At 33.8% G+C, this 20,619-nt stretch overlaps 1 protein-coding gene across 1 annotated transcript; it reads right to left on the bottom strand.

Moving 5' to 3' along the window:
- Positions 1-366: 366 nt before the first annotated feature.
- LOC125057010 (serine/threonine-protein kinase/endoribonuclease IRE1) lies at positions 367-20,353 on the bottom strand. The gene is made up of 14 exons (XM_047660415.1): positions 20,080-20,353; positions 19,886-20,003; positions 16,548-16,799; positions 15,247-15,441; positions 11,885-12,125; positions 9,303-9,846; positions 7,582-7,763; positions 6,670-6,819; positions 5,769-5,908; positions 4,947-5,137; positions 4,423-4,556; positions 3,803-3,950; positions 3,264-3,449; positions 367-1,427 (listed from the first exon to the last, which is right to left on the bottom strand). The coding sequence occupies exons 1-14, from the start codon at positions 20,152-20,154 to the stop codon at positions 966-968; spliced, it is 3,018 nt and encodes a 1,005-aa protein (XP_047516371.1). The 5' UTR covers positions 20,155-20,353; the 3' UTR covers positions 367-965.
- Positions 20,354-20,619: the final 266 nt, after the last annotated feature.

The following is a 20,619-nucleotide window of genomic DNA, read 5'->3' as shown; positions in this document are numbered from 1 at the left end:
ATGACAGTTTTATAATTGTCTTAATTATGATAGCATTAATTGGTCCCATTATGTTCAAAGTTATCAATTACATTCGAAATCTATACTATCAAAGTACGTTAAAAATTGTCATATTATACATAATATATTTAAGGTTTGCTACGATATAGTACACCACTTCTATTTGTTCATGAATTAATAATTAAACAAAATGGTTACAAGAACACTAATATTTTAGTATGAAAATCTAATGTTTGAGTTCAATATAAGAATACCTTTTTCACTTAGCATTTAAACACTTAAATTACATACAGATGTTCTGTCTTTTATATGCTGTAATAATTTTATGTGCCTAAACCCTAGTCAATGACCAAGGACCTTTGTATATAAATTATAGTGATTTTTGTCTTTGACTTATGAATTCCAAACATTATTACACTTAGTTAATCTTAGACTAAATGTACCGTAAAAATCGGCATTACATTTTCCGTATTACTTACTTTTCATATTAGGGAGCGTTCAAGTATTACGCACGAGATTATTGGGACACCCCCCCTCCCCCCGTGTAACGCGCCGTAACGGTTTTCTGTACCCAATAGTAAAACGTTTCGTGACCACCCAGTGACTCTTTATAGCTAAAAGTTACCATTATGTGCTGGAAAGTCGAAAATAATATTAACAATAACGCGTAATTCAAATACGTAAGTACTAATTATATTTTTATATTCATCACGTTCTGACTAATGCCCGGATTACATTACTAGTTGTCATAGATTTTTGTTTTATAGAATTCTATAAGAAATAAATGTATAGAAAATCTATGGCATACTATATCTTCTGGATAAACTTAACCCGGGCAAACCTTAATAATGATTTCTTACGTTCTAAACGAAATCTTATAATTAGCTTTGTTAATCACTGATCTAGTTTTTTTTGTAAAATAAAAAATCTAATACCAACTTTGCGCATATTTTAAACATTTAACACTAACTTTGTGGAGGCAAGCTCCACACGGGCATATCATGTTTCTTCTCTTTCTTTCTATAATGCCTATCTCTTAATCTAACATCGTCCTGTCTCGGTCTATCATCACTTCTCCAGTCCATTATTCTTTTAGGTTTCTCTTTTGAAGGTAGGGATTCTCTTTTGAATCTTTTTTCTGGGTCGTTCTCGTCGTAGTATACTTTGCTTTTGACAAATAGGTCATTTTGGGCGTGATCGCAGAGTTCTTCCGTCACTTCAATAAGTTCTGTGACGTCATCTCTGTTGAACGTGAAGGTTTGTGTGAAGTAGCCTAGCATTATGTCTTCGTGTCGGTATTGTTGCATTTGAAGAAATACGTGAGGTAGGAGAAGTGGAAACCTTTGCAACCAGTAAGTTACAAATCCGTCCGGTACCTTGCCAAGGCTTTTCCGAACGTCGGGTTCCAGCTCTCGGTAGTGGTGTTTCTGAGAGATAAACAAGTTATAAATTAGGTTATATTTCAGAGAAATTATTCTAATTAAACTAGAGAAGCTGCAGTAAAGATAGGTACAGACAGTGATTTCACGTTCTTGACATTAAAATTGTCTTCTTGTGAAATTATATAAAATTATCGAATTTTTGTATATTGTAAAAGGTAAGTTTTCTTTAATAATTCATTTAGAGTTTAGTTTTTAATTTTTGAAGTTATTTCAATTGTTTTTAGCTTTATTAAACGCACTAAAATAAGGTAATAACAGAAAAATTTATTTATGTGGTAAAAGTAACCACATAAAAATAGTTTATTTTTATAGGGGGGAAAACGGGCCTACGGGACGTCATAAGGGCAGTGATCGCAACCCATAAACAACCATTTTAGTGGGTGCTTTGCCGGCTTTTAAGGGAGGAGTATTTGGTAGGATAGTCCAAAAATCCTCCTGGCGCCCATCTTTATTAATTTTAGTTAATGTTAAGATTTCTGTAAGACAAATTAGAGAAAAATACAATGAGTACCAGCTTGTATACTACATAGCTTTTATTGATTACAGTAAGGCTTTCGATTCTTTGATACACTCAAAAATCTGGGAAGCCTTAAAGGAACTGGGTATAGAGCACAAATATATAAGAATTATAAAAAATATTTATAAACACAGTTCGGCTTGTATCCGCCTAGAAAAAGAAGGAAATAAATTTCAAATACAAAAAGGCGTGAGACAGGGTGACCCCCTTTCACCAACACTCTTTCTGGCCGTAATAGAAATGATCTTCAGGAATCTGGAATGGAGGGACATGGGCATAACTATTAATGGCCGCGCGCTAACGCACCTACGATTCGCTGATGATATCGTATTATTTGCAAAAACACCAACTGATCTAAACAAGATGATAAATGATCTAGCATCGGAAAGTGCAAAGGCCGGATTGAAGCTAAACCCGGAAAAAACAAAAATCATGACCAATGGCAACAAAGACCCTGTAATAGTGGAGCAGAACCAAATCCCCTACGTGGAAGAATATTTATACCTCGGTCAACTGATGTCTCCAGACGATAACGGAAACAAAGAAGTCGAAAGATGAGTTGCAAACAGCTGGAAAAAATATTGGAGCCTAAAAGAAGTGATGAAAGACAAGACCCTACACAATTCAACGAAAAGCAAATTATTGCACATGCATCCTGCCAGTGCTGGCTTACGGGAGCGAAACATGGGCTTTAACAAAAAACGTAACAAATAAACTCTCCGTATGTCAACATGCCATGGAAAGGAGCATGACTGGGATCAAAAGAAAAGACAAAGTAAGGAGTAGCAACATCAGAGGAAAGACTAAGGTACAGGACATAACTTTGAAAATAAGAAGACAAAAGTGGAAATGGGCAGGCCACATGATCAGGGGAAAGGACAAATGGAGTAAAATAATCACACAATGGTACCCAAGAGATGGAAAGAGAAAGAGAGGTAGACCACAAAAAAGGTGGGACGACGACATTATACAAGTCGCGGGAACAACATGGGGTAGAGTGGCCATAGAAAGGCCAGAATGGAGAAGGTTGGAGGAGGCCTTTGCCATCTGGCAAACGGACAAGCAAAAGTGGAAGAAAAGTACAATATACGAAAAATAAAGAAAAATACTGGCATGTCCGAATAGAGGCTATAATAAATAAATAAATAAATATAAATAATGTTAAGATTTAGTTTATTTTTACTTAGACCACTTGTTTGTTCTGCTTTTTGTTAATATCCTTTAACTATTTGTTGGATATTTCATAACACATAGTAAAATCTTATGGAGCTTAAGTTTCATATTTTTTAGTATTATTTTTATACCTTATTCCGTATAGCTCTAAGTAGATGTGCGACACGATCGCCCCGATAAGTCCGTCTCGCTCTAAGGTCATTAGCAACGATCGGGCATACATGTCCACGCCAGTCGCCTCTCAGCACTCGTCGAGTGCTCAACTCTAATGGGTGATCTGCGCCTGAATTGCAGCTTTCTACGTGGTCGCTTACGTCCTGAAACATATCAATAGTTCCATGAACTATTAAACACGGTTTAACAGATAAGAAATGTCAAAATGGCTTCAGAAAGTCACAGAATGCTTTGTTGTTAATATTCTTAATTTTTAAATTAAATTCCATTAAAAGTATATTTTTTTGTAAATGATTGATAATCTAATTAACCTTTACCAAAGATTGACGTATATAAAAACGACGATATATTAAAAAAAAAAATTGGTTATTCAGAAAATTATCAGACTTTGAAGAACATACCGGGAAATTCCAGGTAAACATATTTAAAGATACGACCATATATATCTAACCTAAATATCAGTCCTTATTTATGGACCTTCGAACCGGAATATTACCTGTAAAAAGTTAAGTATACTCTGCTTGCCCCAAAATATAGGATAATTAAGTACAGTTTCACACGGAGGCCGCGAGGCTGCCTTAGCCGATATCATTGCTCGAATCAATATTTTTGTTAACACTACTTCTTCTTCAGGCAATAGTTTACTGCAAAAAAATAACATACTTATTGTAGGAGTTACTACGTCCCGATTTTGTTAATGTATGTTTCTGGGTAATATTTTTTTTAAATAAATAACTAAATAAGGGTTTTTTATTGCACACAAACAAATAAGGGAGCGTTCAAGTATTACGTAACGAATTTTGTCCTTTTGTAAAACGTTACGATGCGGGGCGGGGATCGAATTACGCGTTATTGTTAATATTATTTTCGACTTACACCCCATAATAGTAACTAAACAGTCACTAGGTGGTCACGAAACGTTTTACTGTACTTGGGTACTGAAAAACGTTACGGCGAGTTACATGGGGGGGGGGGGCAGTTACATCAATAATTTCAAAAATTGTGTTACGTAATACTTGAACGCTCCCTAAACCATATAACAAAGTATCTATTTTTAAGTCAAATATTCGAGTCTTTAAAAAGACAGAAATAACTGTTAAAATTTAATATACTTACTCTAAAGTATCTAAATTATAATCTCCAGTCAGTATGTTCGCCTGTCTTCTCAAGACATCGCCAAATGGATGCTGTCCCTTCGATAACACGTAATAAAACACGCAACCCAGTGAAAACATATCCACTGAAGTTGTCTGAAACCATAAACATATTTTCATTTAAATTCGTGGTTACAATATGTGATAGAGCATAGAAATCATAGCTACTACTACTCTAGAAACATTCATACACATAATGTGTAATCACTCACTCATTCACTCACATGCACCCACACACTCACTCATTCGCACACATGCACCCACACACTCACTCATGAACTCACGCGTGTTACGCGTGGCGTATGCTGTTATATTAATGAAACAAAGTTGTAATTTAAAAATAAATAAATATGTATATATGTATTAACTTTATTATAGAAAGGCTGGTACTCTTGACATAAGTATTTTTTACTTAAATCTATAATCAAAAATATCTAAATTATTTATGATAACAGCCATATTTGTTTTAAAGGATGTTAAACATACCGTTCTCTCGCCATTGATCATTTCCGGGGCGATCCAGCCATCCGTGCCAGTTACTCCAGAACGTCTTGAGAAACTCACGCGACCAATATTTAGTTTCTTAGATAAACCAAAATCGGATATCATGGCTCTAACTTCGCCAGATCCAGACGGCATCGAGAGTAACACGTTGTGTGGTTTAATATCTCTGTGAACTGTAAAAACTAATTAGTTTATGTTAATTTGAAACTATTTGACAGCTGTCAGACGATAAGTAGAGTAATTAGGTTATATTTTCAAAGATATTCCAAAATAACTATGGTAAACATTTAATTGATACCCTGCTTAGTAGGAAAAAAAAAGAGTTGAAAAGAGAGACACAAAAATTATTACGAGCGAGTGACCCACTTTGTGCAAGGCGATCTGCAATACTATTTTCTTTAACACCCCATTCCATATTGTAATTTGACAATGGACACAAATAAATATGTGAAATGGCGCAAAACCGAAAGTTTTTAAAATAATATACGTGTTCCAAATTCAAAATAAATTAAAAGTTGAAAAAAAAGAAAAGTTTTTATGTAACAGTATTTTAACAGACTAAAAAACCGAAGGAGGAGAATCAATTCCATGTGTATTTCTTTTAAACAAGCAACAAGTAAGGGCCTCATATAGTGATAGACACGCACTGACAGTAGACTTGCGAGTGCGTTGCCGACCTTCAAATAGGTACGCTCTTTTCTTAAAGGATGTATTATTTGGTTACAAAATATCATTTATCATACGATTTTAATTGACTAATTGTCTACTAGAAATATATATATTTTTTTTTAATTCATATATTACCTATATCCATGGAATGTAAATGAGACAGGCCCAATGCTGCTTGCCTCAGTACTTCAACAGCGTCAATTTTACATTCAAAACTCAGTTTATTCTCAACGTAGTCCTGTAACGTAGCCGAGCACAGCTCCAAAGCTATATATCTGAAATAAAATAATAAATAACATTGAGGCCCGTATTCTAGAATAAAATAAATCTAGTTTCAAGATTCTATCGATTCCACTAGGTACTGGTTAGGTTCAAGATGGTAGTACTGGTTAGGTTCCAGATAGTTGTACTGGTTAGGTTTCACATAGTGATACTGCTTAGGTTCCACATAGTGGTACTGGTTAGGTTCCAGATAGTGGTACTGTTTAGGTTCCAGATAGTGGTACTGTTTAGGTACCAGGTGGTGGTACTGTTTAGGTTCCAGATAGTGGTACAAAGTTAATCGTTGTTCAAACACACTTTCTCCGACTTCTCGTCGAGTCTCACAACTCGCGATTTACGACACTACTCAAGCATAAAGAACTTTTAAACAGTTTAATTTTGTATATTAAACTATTTCAATATAGCACAATGTTTCAATGTAGGATTTTAATTTTCTCAATCGAACCATATCTACATAATAAAAAAAAATCAATAGAGCTACAACCTTTTTAGGCCTGGGCTGCAGATCTGTATCTGTATCTGTTTCATGATCATTTGTCAATCTAATAGGCAAGTAGGTGATCAGCCTTCTGTTCCTGACACACACCGTTCAAGCGAATGTTGCATACGCACATAGAAATTCCATTGGTGCACAGGCGGGGATCAAACCAACGACATTAGGGATAAAAGTCGCACGCTGAAGTTACTAGGCCAACACTGCTTATACAAATATTAAGAACCTAAACCAATTAGCTTGAATGTTCAAAAATTATACCTAAATTGTTTATCCCGTTCCGTACAATAATAGCGTACAACGTGCGCGTGCGCATCGGATTCTCTCAAGAGCGCCACTTCGCGATCGGCAAACGTAAAACATTCCGGGAGAAGTCTTTTCACCGCAACAGCACGTTTGTCGAATGTGCCTCTGAAATTTAACAAAACGATTTTACACTTTTTGCATTCGAATAAAATAATAATATTAACAATAAAAAGAAAGATGTATAGGACGACAAAAGAAAAGATGGACAGATGTCGTATTGTAACTATACTCTGATTTTTAATTCCGTAGAATTCTGACAGCTATCATTTTTGACATGTCAGAGATGACAAACCGTTTGGCCAGGCCACTTTTCAATTTCAATACGAGTCTGAACATCTGAGTCTATTCATACATTTTATTTGTTAGTGAATGCACCCATTTTATTAAGTGCGGTGGTCCACATTAATAGTGGTTTTACTGCGAGTGATAATTACGTCTCTTTTCATTATTAACTTAACTTAATTAATTCATATTAATTCGTAGATATAATATCAATAAAAATATGCAAAGAAAAACAGTGGCGCTAGAACCCTAGGTCTGATTTCTGTATCTATTTCATGATCATTTGTCAATCTAATAGAAAAGTACGTGATCAGCCGAAAGACCATGAAAGACACACGCCGTCGACTTTTTGGGTATAATGCACGATTTCCTCACGATGTTTTCCTTCACCGTTTGAGCGAATATTAAATGCGCATTTACAGAAAGTTCATTGGTGCACAGCCTGGGATCGAACCTACGACCTCAGGGATGAGATTCTCACGCTGAAGCTAAGCCAACACTGCACTATATACAAATTTACGTAAATTACATATTAAATATCATAGATGAAAATTTAGTATGATTAATTAATTTTGATGATCTTACCTGTAAACAAAAGTGCCTTCACAGCCTTTACCCAAAACCTGATCCGTATAGAAACTGATTTTTCCGATTTGTACGAGTCCATCACCTAATTCCAACAACTGACCAGTCACTTCGCCTTGCGATGATGTAGACATGTTAGAACTACGTGATCCTCCTTGGGATAACTGTTGAAATTCCCGGGCCTAAAAAAATCGTAAATAATTTAAAGTGCCTGGAACATTTCATCGGGGTCTTCGACTACCAATGGGTCCGATCCGCCGGATAACTTCTGATAAAATTGAGATTTTAAACCGCGCGATCCTAAACTTTATAGAGCAAGGGGCAAAGGGGCAGGAAGCTCAACTGATATTAAGTTATGCCGCCGCCCATAGACACTCTCAAGTCTCTATGCCAGAGGGGTTGCGAGTGCCGGCCGGCCTTTAAAGAATTTTAAAAAAAGAATGCTCTTTTCTTGAAGGACCCTAAGTCGAATTAGGTCATAAATATCATACGATAGGTATGTGAAACTAAATAGATTGAGTAAAAATTTTATAATAAGCAACAAGGTCAAGGACACTACGTCAGTAATAAACTTGACAATTGCCGATAATTTAATAATAGGTTATTGACCTCAGTATATTTTATTTGCTCAATTTAGTATATAACATAGGCGAAGAACACAAAATATTTGCTAGTAGTGACAAGGTGTGACGTCATATTAGTCAAATTCGTAAAACGGAGCTTATGAACCACGGCTTTGCATCTTTTTAAGAGAACTAGTATGTCTCAGACCCACAGGAGAGCGGGACATCATACATCATCAAAAATCCTTTGCTTTTTAAAAATAGATATCCTAGACATTACATACGTCTTAATAGTTTATTTTATTTTATTATATACAGCGCTATCACATTAGCTACATTATGTGCAGGCTGTGTAATCAACATTAAACAAACATACACGACCTACAGATGTTTAAAATACCATAGTGAGAAATTCTGGGAATTGCTTGTTTTTAGTCGGCGTGTTCGTAAAATGTTACGTGTTTGACATATTAGCGATATTTACGATAAACATTATATAAATAGTAAGAGGATATTTGTAACAGCTTCTATAATAATCCAAAACCGGATAAGGAAAAAATTGCCATGAACTGCCAAACCTAATAGAAAAAAATATCGGCTGTCTGTAAAGTCGGTTTACTGACGATAGTTGAACGTGACAACGTCATAAGAAAATACTGATGGAATGGTTGCATAATTCAAAAGAAAATTTTAATTTTATTTGATTGATAGATATCTTGTATGGATATAGAGGAGGTAAATGGAAATCACAATTGAATTGATCGATTACAATATAATAGATATATACTTTATATACAATAAAGATGTCGAAAGCTGCCGAACGCGGAGGCCGATTGTGCCTCTGTGTCGCTCGTTCCGCGCTCTCGCTTGGACTTCAAGCCTTAAATGGAACGCCTCAGAGCGAGGTAACGCCGCATGAGTCATGTTTTTTCGTGCGTGCAGCCGGTTCCATCGAATTATAAGACGTTCTCACGTCAAATATCCTCTTTCGGATACTACTTGGGATTATTGCATCATGAATATGGTATTAAAAAAAATTGAGACACCTTCAAAACAATCAATTTTCTTTGATAAATGAATATCTGTGACCACAGATCACAGAGCAGCTTAATCTATATATGAACATGCCATACCATAAACAATAACAAAAGAACGTACCTGTAGCCTCAAATACCAAAACATCGTAACCACCAATCCCATAAGCACAATCAACGCCACCTTCAAAGCCTTATTCTCCTGCTGATTCACCCAAATATACACTTGCTTATACCATAAATCCGGTCTCAGACTAAACTCGGTAAACAATTCATCCGTTTGAACCGACACAGATATCGAATTCGATTTTAAATTCGTCTCATTTTCGTCTTGTTCCCTTTGAACCTGGCCATTAATAAGCTTCATACCACTTGATTCTTGTTTCAAATTTGAATTTGGAAGCTGTGGGAGCCACGATGTGGTCAACTCCGGCACTTTATAGTGCCCTAGTAACAAGTACGGCGGGGTTACGTGTAGATTTATATCGTTAAGTTGGTAGTGCACGTTTTTATAGGGCTCGTACGCATGTTCTGTAGATTGTATTGCCGTCGGGCCTTCGAGTAACAAGGGTCGTGAGTGTCCCGTTGATATTGTTACTGTGTTTTTGTCTACTAGTGATGAAAGGGCGTATAAGCCGTGGTTGTGTTCGCCTATGTATAGAGTGGGGCTGGAAAAAAATTAAACCATAATAAAAATTCCACATGAGTTCGTATAAATTAAATGTTCTATGGAGGAATTTGACTATTCCATGCGTACTAGCGAGGTCCTGCGTTTGATAACCAGAAAAAATACAATTACAGGTGATCATGACATAAATCGTTAATAATAATTATGAAGAGCATATGTGATGCACTTAATTACTACAAGTAATTTTAAAAAAAGAAGTGTCGCTACAACCTTTAGGTCTAGGTCTCAGATTTCTGTATCTCATTTGTTATCATTTGATTTTTAAAGGCAAGAAAGATGATCAGTCTTCTTTGCCTGACACGCCTTGGACTTTATTAGATGTAATTCGTCCTTCCTCACAGTGTTTTCCTTTACGTACTGCAAGCGACTGTTAAATTCACACATACTTTGGACTTTCCATTGGTGCACAGCCGGGGTTTAAACCTACGACCTCATCAGCGACCATTCCATAAATCATTTTAAGTTTGAAATCGTATAACATATATATATTTGAATAACTTGACGTACGAAAATTTATTTCGATTAAAAACCGTTCTATTAAAAAGTAGTACCATCATGTATGTGTGTGTGTCCCGTAAACGAAACACAATTCTAATTAATTTCGACAAAGAACACTTAAAAACAATAGAACGATAACAAAAAAGTAATTAATATTTAGAAACAGGCTCACTTAGAAAAATAATTTACATGAAATTAAATTGGTTCTATGTAAAAACTTATATATCATGCCACGGTTAGCGATTGAAAATATAGAATACAACGGAAATAATTACATACAAGGTTACATAGAAAATATATTATGTACTGCGCATATTATATAACTTAGATTAATACCAATAAGGCTCGACAAACGATTTTTTTTTACATTTGTCTTCACTAAGACAACATGGAATATTACGATCTAGCCTAACTTAAGACTAATAAGTAATTTAAGTCTAACCTAATTTAATAAAAAGGATATTTAACATAAGAAAGTGTCCAATAACACTACTTACAGTCTCTATTAAACGAAATGAAACAATTTTATATAGGCGCAATACTATACAACCGGTAACCATTAGGATAAAACCCATATACAGTCAAAACCGTTTATAACGACATCGTTTACAACGACCTATCGGTTATTACAACCAGATTGTATGGTCCCGTCCGAATCCCTAGTAAACTATTCAGTAAACAAACCGCTTATAACAACATCGGATACAGCGACATATCGCTTACAACGACGAAATTTTATAGATATTCATCGGCTATAACGACCAACCGCTTATTTAAAGGCATTGAATAAATATTTAGGCATATTATTACCTACGCACTTTCTCCCAACGAACAGTTTCAGCCAACAACGATTTCGGAGGCTTTTAACGCTGTAACAATTTTGCAAAAAATTTGTTGCCTTTAACGAACAGTTTGATACTGGTGATACTCATACCTTGAGGAGTATGAAACGTAAAATGCAAAAAATATTTGAGACTGGGCTTAAAAAAAACAGACCAAAATGACTGATTACTTTTGTACCTAATTATTTCGTAATAAATATTTTTGTTTCTTTTTTGGCTCGTTTACATATTATAATATTAACATACCTTATTATAACCCATACCTACCTATTCTAGATAGTTATCTATGATAATATAACTATGTACATGCATATGTACTGTACTTGTGTATATGACATTGCTTATAACGACTATTGGATATAACGTCGGCAACTATACGGTCCCTTCAATGTCGTTATAAACGGTTTTGACCGTAAGTCGAAAATATAATAAAATTCACCAATTAAATGTTTTATCACTATTAAAGGGTTTTCTATTGAGAAACAATTTTAAAAATGAGAAAATAATATGCTTTACCCCTCTTAAACTTTTTACATCTATAGTAAATTTTTTTGATAATAGCCTATAAAACTATATGAAACCTCCTTTAAAATAATGTAAATTCTACTTTTTTTTCCTTTATGGCTCTGGCACGGTTTGTGCATTAGCAATTCTACATTTAAAAAGTGATCAACTTACTACAGTTCGATATTCGAATTCTTAATTCCCTGTCCATTTCTCAACGTTGTCGCATCTTCCATTATATGATCCAGAGTGTCATCGCCAATCGAGTTGAAAGGCACAGAAATAAGTCCATCTCTGTCTAGCAAGTACGCAGCGACCACGGGCGTCTCGAAATTGTGAGACCACACGAGATCACCAGATTTACGCGCGAACGACATTATACGACCATTTGATGTGGATGTAAAATGAATTATACCTGGAAATAATCGGAAAAAGCTATAACATAAGTAGAGACAAGACAAGTAGGTCGTTAAAGAAGAGAGAGGTGTAATATATTGTATTAAGCCAAGGAATAAGTTTAAACAATAATATTAACACTAAAAACATATATTACTATCACATGTTGTGTTTAGTAATGCTTTATATGCAATAAGTGTACACAAAACGACCTTCGACTTTAATCGAAAGTTAAAAAAGCAATTATATAAAAAGAAAAATGTAATTAACAATAAAACACAGCCAATTAATTATTATACTAAATAAGCAGGTTTTATGTACTAGTAGTACCTTACCCTGCACTACCCTTCTTTATGAGATCGGGTTCACCTTATGTATCAATGTCAGAAAATATTTATATGTATATAGTTTTTAATGTAACGGGGCAAACGGGCAGGCGGCTCATCTGATGCCCATGGACACTCACATTGCCTTCAGGCTCGTAAGTGCGTTGCCGGCCTTTTAGGATATGTACGCTCTTTATTGATCATAAGTCGAATTGTTTCGAAAATACTTCATTTATAGTATTAACCTAGATGAGGTTGTTATTTAGACTAAAAATCATTTAAATTATAGCCGAGCAATTGATTAACGAAAGGAGTTGATTTAATATTAAAATAACACGTGGGACCCAGTACAGCTGGCGTTGTAATCGATATAACTAATGCATACTTGTGGTTGCAAATTCCTGTTTACCGCCACATTCAACTTTTACTCATCAATACTTATTTTTAATTCCTCTGTATTATTTTTATTGAAGAACGCAGATAACTCTTTGATCGACATAGCTAGTTATTATAAAACCGGGCATCGCTGCTAGCGAATTTATTAAGATTAGGATAAATTAATGCGAACGTAATATCGAGAATATTTATAAATTGTCTTTTGAAAATGGAATACCAAATTTATGATCACATATCAATAGATGAATTTGACAATTGACAACGTTGTAACGAACTCTAGAACATTTGTGTATTATGTTTAAAATTAGTAAAATTAAATCATAAATTTACCTTCTATTGTCATTATTACAATAAATATGAAATCGGAATTGAATAACTAAGCGATTTTGCAGTTCTTTCTTTAGAAGAATAAATAATATATTATACCCGCCGTTATAGGATTACGTCATTGGTGGGGTCTAACATACGAACTATTAAATTGGCCCTACTATAACTCCTTTTACGCTCCGAAGAGTTTTCAAACATCCCTAAGCAGGCGCTTGATTGGAACCCTATAGGAAAGCGGAAGCTCGGTCCAAGCAAACCTAACGTCGCGGTCGTACAGTTGCAGAAGCAAAGAGAGCAGGAGAGACTTGGAGCGATGTGAAATCAAGACCAAACGCGATAGAGACCCACTGTGGACGCCCTCTGCCCCATCTAGGGATTATATGACATTAAGTTAAAGTCATTTTTCTAAAAAAAAAAATCTCAAAACGACACCGTGGCTGATTTAGGTAGGTACGTAATCTAAACCTTGACCTAAATAATGATGTTGAGTTTCGTGATATTTAAATTTTATTATTAAAACTAATCAGTGTAGGATGTCAGTTACCAAAAATATGAAACCCCAGTCTGATATCAGTATAGTCCATATTTATTAAGAACATGTGGAATCCCGCGCGATAAGCTCTGACATAACTCAAATTAACTCGCCATATCGCCTAGCGATAAGCGGATACGTAAATACAATACATGCCAACAAAACAAAATAAAGCCTATGAACTCTAGACCAAAAACTAATAGGTCTTGCCATGTATTTAATTTTACTTTAACCACATGACATTATCATTAGTATGAAAGTATAATTCGATACGCTTATTTAGATAAAAGATACAATACATATTATGTTAACGTTAAATACCTACTCCTTATCAATAACAATTCCTATACTACTTAGTGAAATGCCTTACATTAACCTAAATTTTCAAACAATATTGAGTGCTATTTTTCACATTCACGGCACAATCCTTTGTTAATTGCGTTTTAATTATTACGTATTTGCAGACATACAAAAACTAACAGTATTTTAAATAAGTGAAATTATCGCAGCAAAACCTGCAGCAACTATAAACTAATACACGAAAAATTATCTACACAGATCTCTGCAGTAAACAACGCTTTGTGGACATGCGAGGCTGATATTATGGCAGTTCATGTCTTCAGGCGTAAGATGTTGCATCTATTGTTCCGTCACCAATAACAATGGCAAAGAAGAAATATATTAAATTGTTAAATTGCATATTTGATTTAATATTTGTATTCCTTAAAATAGTTTAATGTCGTTTATTTTTATTGTATTATTCTTATCTCTTTTATAATTACAATGTTTCCCTTTAAATGTTTGTTTTTTGTGCATGTCATTGATGCATGTATTTTGATTTTTTTTATGTCGTGTTTTCTCCGACTGTCTGCCTTTTTAGAAAAATAAATTATTCGTTGTTACTGGTCAAACTCTTTTCTATATTAAGCGCATTTGATACCGTCACACGATGGACTTGGTAGTAATATTGACTGGTACAAAGAACCTGATCGAAAATGAGGTACGAAATTGTTCACATTAATTATAGATTTAATAATATGACGGACAAGATTTTGTGTACTAACAGTAATATATTGTTACATCAAAATTTAAATTCAACACCATTTATTGAATTTATTAATATAACCAACTATATAGCTTAGAGTCGTTTAGCTTTTCGAAGAAAATGGACTATTTACAATTTAATATCTCACCAAAATTCAATAGCGTAACCTTGTAACTCTTAATCTATTAATTTATTTTTCCGAAGATAGAACTACACAATTGCTTTTTTTTTTATATTCCGATTACATCTTTAATGTAATAATGACAATAGAAGGTAAATTTATGATTTACTTTTACTTATTGTAAATACATATAATAAACAATATCCGTTTTAGAGTTCGTTACAATGTTGTCAATTGTCAAATTCATCTAACAAATTGGCCATACTATACTAATAAATTTGGTTTTCCATTTTCAAAAGACAATTTATAAATATTCCTAAAGCCATATTGCATCAAGCATTAAAGTATACTTGACATCACATGAAAAATGCGTTTAATATAATAAGGACTTACCATAATCGTTGAGCATCTCTTTGGCCATATCATGCGAGGTGTAATCGAAAAATGTGACATTCCACTTGTGATTTTCATTCTTGGAATCATGCATCAGTATGTTATACTCCGTACGAGCAACGTAAACACCTTTTTTCTTATCCAATTGGCAGGTATTGTCTGTATCGCTTTTGAATATTTTCGTGTTCTCGAAACCTGTGGTTTATACGAGATATCTGATTATTTTTTTGATAATGTGTTTTATTATTGAAGTTATACTTCTTTAGGCGCGTTATGAAAAATTTATGAAAGTGAAACGACGACTCATTGGTCTAGTGGTTAGTACCCCTAACTGCGAATCCATGGGTCCCGGGTTCGATCCCCGGCTGAGATCTTACGATGCGCGCGCACCGTGACACAAAATTAACAGAATGAAGTTGCCCACGGAAGATGCTACGGCATTGAAAATAATTTAAAAACAACATTCGAATAATAGTAGAATTTATGTTACACTTAATGTGAGAGAATAATAATAAATATTTATTTATTTAATTTTTCAAATGTAAACTGAACTTTATTGACTATAATGACTCCTTTTCCAGTCATGATTATTCAATTGCAATTAATTATTTGCATGCAATCAAAAACTATTTTTAATAATGCCAAAGAAGTATAACTTCTTACGCGCGTACATAAAGTACACGCACACTTTTTTTTAGGACCGTTACTATTTTGAACAGGCTCTTTTGTTTCTCGTTATTGTGCCCAGTCGTTGTAATTGGTTGAAAATAATAATAATAATCTAATAAGACAGTTATAGAAATCTTGAATTCAAATTTTAATTAACTACAGTGATCATAATGTTCAGAACCGAGACTAAGCACTGAGTCTAACTCCTGTACGTCATAAATGTATTCGATTTTGACATAAGGGATTCAACGTCAAAAGTCAAAAATCATTTATTCATGTAGGTAACACATTGTACAGTGTACTTATGAACGTCAAAAAAAGAAATATGCATTAAATGCTTCTAATTTTACATTTACTGCCAGTTCTCAAATCAAGGGCGTAGAACGGAAGAGAAGAACTGGCAATAAACTCTCCGGCACTATTGTTAATCGCCAAGGTTTTTGTTTTACACAACGTTTGTAAGGAGCTGCAACCATTACACCATGTTCCACATGACATCTTATAATGAATAATAATAAAATAAATTAAAAACAAAGATTTGTCCGCTATCAGCAGGAGGCATGGTGAAATAGTTTCCAAGTCTAGGATCTATATCCCTTACAGTTAAAAATTACTATGAAAAATGCTCTTACCCGAAATATGCTCTCTGGATCCAGTCAAAGGATCAAGCATAAACCAGGTATCGCTCTTTTTGCCCGTGTACAAAATCCCATCGCTAGAACGACACGGCGCATTGGCTACAAGCTCTGGTATGGTGAAGGGCAGCTTTTTTAACATCTGCTTGTCCCCCCTCGGCCCATACATATATAAGGAACCATGACGAGGATCAGGCAGAAATTGGGGCATCAAATTTGCATGTTGATTAGGCACTTTCACCACGGGTTCTGTAAAAAATCAGGTCACCTTGTTTAATGTGTCGCTAAAAAACGCTTAACGATAATAGAACATCGTTAATAATTGAGTTTTTTTGACGAATATTTTTTTATATGAAGATAAGAATAAGGTTGCAAATAATATTGTTCTTTGAACATATATAATATGTTATTATTATATTTTTTTAGATTTTAGTTAGTATTTCTAGCGGCACATGTAATTTTTTGTCTTTGTTAATTTTTTATGCATTTTTTGTACTTTACACGCATTTTTTTTTTTTAGATGAAATAGTTTGGTAGTGTTAAGGCCGACCGTTGCCTAACTACTTATGTAATCTGTTTTTATATTTTACATACATATAAAGTAACGAAGTGTTTTTTTATTTTTTCTTTATTTATTTTAATGTGTAAAACTGAGTGATATAAAGTATTTCACTATATGAGTCACACATATATACTTTTATCACCAAATAAGGGGGCGTCCATAAATTACGTGAGGTGTTTTTTTTAATTTTCTGTACCTCCCTCCCCCCCTGGTGAGATTTCGTGAGATTTTATTCAACCCCCTCCCCCATCCCCCAATCTCACGTGAGATTTTTCAAAATATGGGTTTCTTACGTAAACGCGTTGGATTGTTATTGTAAAAAGAAAAACAATTTCTTCGTGCTTTTATTTACGACTAAAACAAAATAAGTGAAATGTTGAGCGTTTAGGTATGGAGTTAGCGTGAAGTTGCAGACATGGCCTTTAGGGTCAACTGTTTTCCTAAATTTTTTTTCAATCAGAAATTTTTTTTAGGAAAACGTGATATTTGCCGAGACCCCCCCTCTCTCCTACGTAAGATTAAATGAGATTTGACTCGACCCCCTCCCCCCCTTAAACACCTCACGTAGTTTATGGACGCCCCCTAATGAGATTCAGACCTTATCGTAACAAGTAACTGTAGTTAACACTATATTCACGTATACAATAATTATTCAGAGCCATCAATAACATGACATTCACGCCGTGTTACATTTCACTTATTTTTTTTATACGACCTTTTCCATTAGTATACTATCTAGCGATACTAATTATCCAACTCTTTTACATAATTCTAGTAACTTCTTTTGTTTTTCAAAATCGTATAGAATTATAAAGGACAAAATAATAAATTATACTACTTTAACAAGGCGCATCGAAAACTGTCTTCAAATAGTAGAAAAACCCGAGACATTTAACTAAAAAAGAATCTAATCGAAATATTATTTTTGTATTGTATAGTCCATTAAGATTAAGCGCGACCAGCCAGATAGTTTTATAAAATAATTATAGACTTAGCAATAGCATATTTTTTAATATTACAGGGAGCAAACGAGCAGGGGATTCACCTGATATTAAAACATACCGCCGCTCATGGGCACACACAGCCAGAAGGCTCGCAAGTGCGTTGCCGGCCTTTTAGGAATTGTAACGCCTTTATCTTGAACCCTATGTCGAATTGGTTCGGAAATACTTCAGTGAGCAACTAGTCCCACATAGTGGTGGTGCGCGGCAAAAAATGCCTTAAAAAGCGAAATCAATAAACCCGCACAAATAACCTAGTATATCTAAGTTAGTTAAATAGTGTTGCCCTGAGGTTCGAATCATGCTATGACCAATGGATTGGTCTTTCTATGTACCCAATTAACCTGCACCTACGGTAAATCGTGAGAAAATATCCTTAAACCCAAAAATCTACATTTGTCGGGCACAGGCTGATGACGTACTTGTCAATAAAAAATAAAAATGATCAAATAAACGAATGCAATCAAAGGGCAATACCCATAGATGGTTATAGCGCCACTGGATTTTTATTAAAAAGATGTGTGCTGCCACGTTTTTTTGACGACTTTACAAAGCATTGATTAAACGCAACGTGTATTTATTATTTATCTTTGACACATGTTTACAAAGCATAGATAATAGATATAGCTCCATAGTAATTACACCGATGCAATCCATACGCCTATAACCAAATGGCCGATGTGTTGATAACATGCGTCGCAATTGAATTTTTTAGATATGGATATTTTTAATGTTCTTATGATCAACATTGTATGTCATGTATTCGGTTTGATATTAAATTATTATTACTTGTAATCTTAAACAGATAAACAAAATATGTAGGATTTTATATATTATATAGACTTATACATTATATTAATTATAAATTACACCCAGTCCAATAAGTGGCGAGGGGCATATATGTATTAATTGATTTAAAGCTAACAAAATCTCTATACAAATTTTTCAGCCCCAAGCAAGGTGATAAGTAAAAATAAATTCACACACAAAAGAAAAAATAAAATCATTTTGTGCAGTTAATTATATTATTCAGAGACAATCATAACATGTGACAATATACAAAAGTAATAAAATATATAATTAATTTTCTGAGCATTCTGATTAAATTGTAGAGTGTAATTTACTCAATTAGAGGCTAGTTAAGATAGTACTAAAACCAAATAGTTGTGAATTTTTTCCGTTGTTTATCATCTCTCTATACTCATGAATCATAAATAGCTGATTCAATTATAAGTGATATTAGAACTTCATATAGGATACCATATAAAATAATGCAGATAATATTATATATTAATTATCTTTCATAAGTGTGTGCCTACTAAAATTAGGGCATAAATAATCCTTAATTTATAAGATTAACAATTATCATATGAATAATATCTACCTGATTAGGCATCAAAAATATTTTATCTATAACTTGTCAAGAAGTGGAATCATTCATGAAATATATATAATGATTAACAGAATTATTAATTTCATTATTTTACAGTAGGATTTCTGTGTGTTAATATCAACTAGATTGTTGCTGATCTAAAATTATACATAGTAGACCATTTTATATAACCTCAAGATTCAAAATATGAAATATTGTAACTGATTGAAAATTTTTCAGACTAAAACTATGCTAGTTATTGATAGTTTTAATATTTGATTAAATATTTGGTGAAAAACAACAAGAATTAGACTTTAGATAATATTGTAATTTTGTAAATTTTTGTGTAATTCGTAAAGCACTGTTGCAGCACGCTGATTACTAAAATAGACATACATACCATCTTTCAGTTTCCATATAACATTCCCGGAGACTGGCTCGACCGCTACCATTCCACCCCCGAGTGTAGCAAACAACAGGGGCCGGTCATCCAAAGTCCTTGATAACTCAGTACTTTCCTGAGAAATAATATGATTGTAAATCACCTTGCACTTTACACAATATTATTATTATTTACACTACTATGTATCTCACCTTATTATCACTGCTTACAATACCATCTTGTCCATAACATCCAAATGAAAACAATAATATCAGTAAAAACTTCATAGTTGCATACAATTTTTCTCATTTCTTCATTACTATCATACACTATTTATATCGAATGTAAACATAGGCCATTCGAAATTCGAATTCATCAAATGCAGCAATTTTAATGTTTGTACAAAGAATAATCGCGAAATAGTTTCGACCACAGTATTGACGATGATCGGTGAATGTGATTTGTGTGCGACAGCCGACAACTGCGACTTGCTTATAACCTGCGTATTACAATTTACCTTACGAGATATAATTAGACATTGACAACAACCTTTCGATATTTTCATTTATTTTTTGGAGCCTTGAATTTAATGTAAATTTATTATACTCTGATTATTCGACTAAATACATATTTATATAAAATAACAAAAGTTAAAACTATAATATCGATGTTAATACAACTTCTTTTGTCAGTTAAAATTTCCTTATTCTATGGAGATCTTTAGTGACAGTGACAGATAACTATTGTTCGGC

The sequence above is a fragment of the Pieris napi genome, chromosome 16 (assembly GCF_905475465.1).
Source record: "Pieris napi chromosome 16, ilPieNapi1.2, whole genome shotgun sequence".
In the NCBI taxonomy this organism is placed as follows: domain Eukaryota; kingdom Metazoa; phylum Arthropoda; class Insecta; order Lepidoptera; family Pieridae; genus Pieris; species Pieris napi.
Note: the sequence above shows the minus strand (reverse complement) of the source record. Positions and strands in the feature narration are given on the sequence as shown.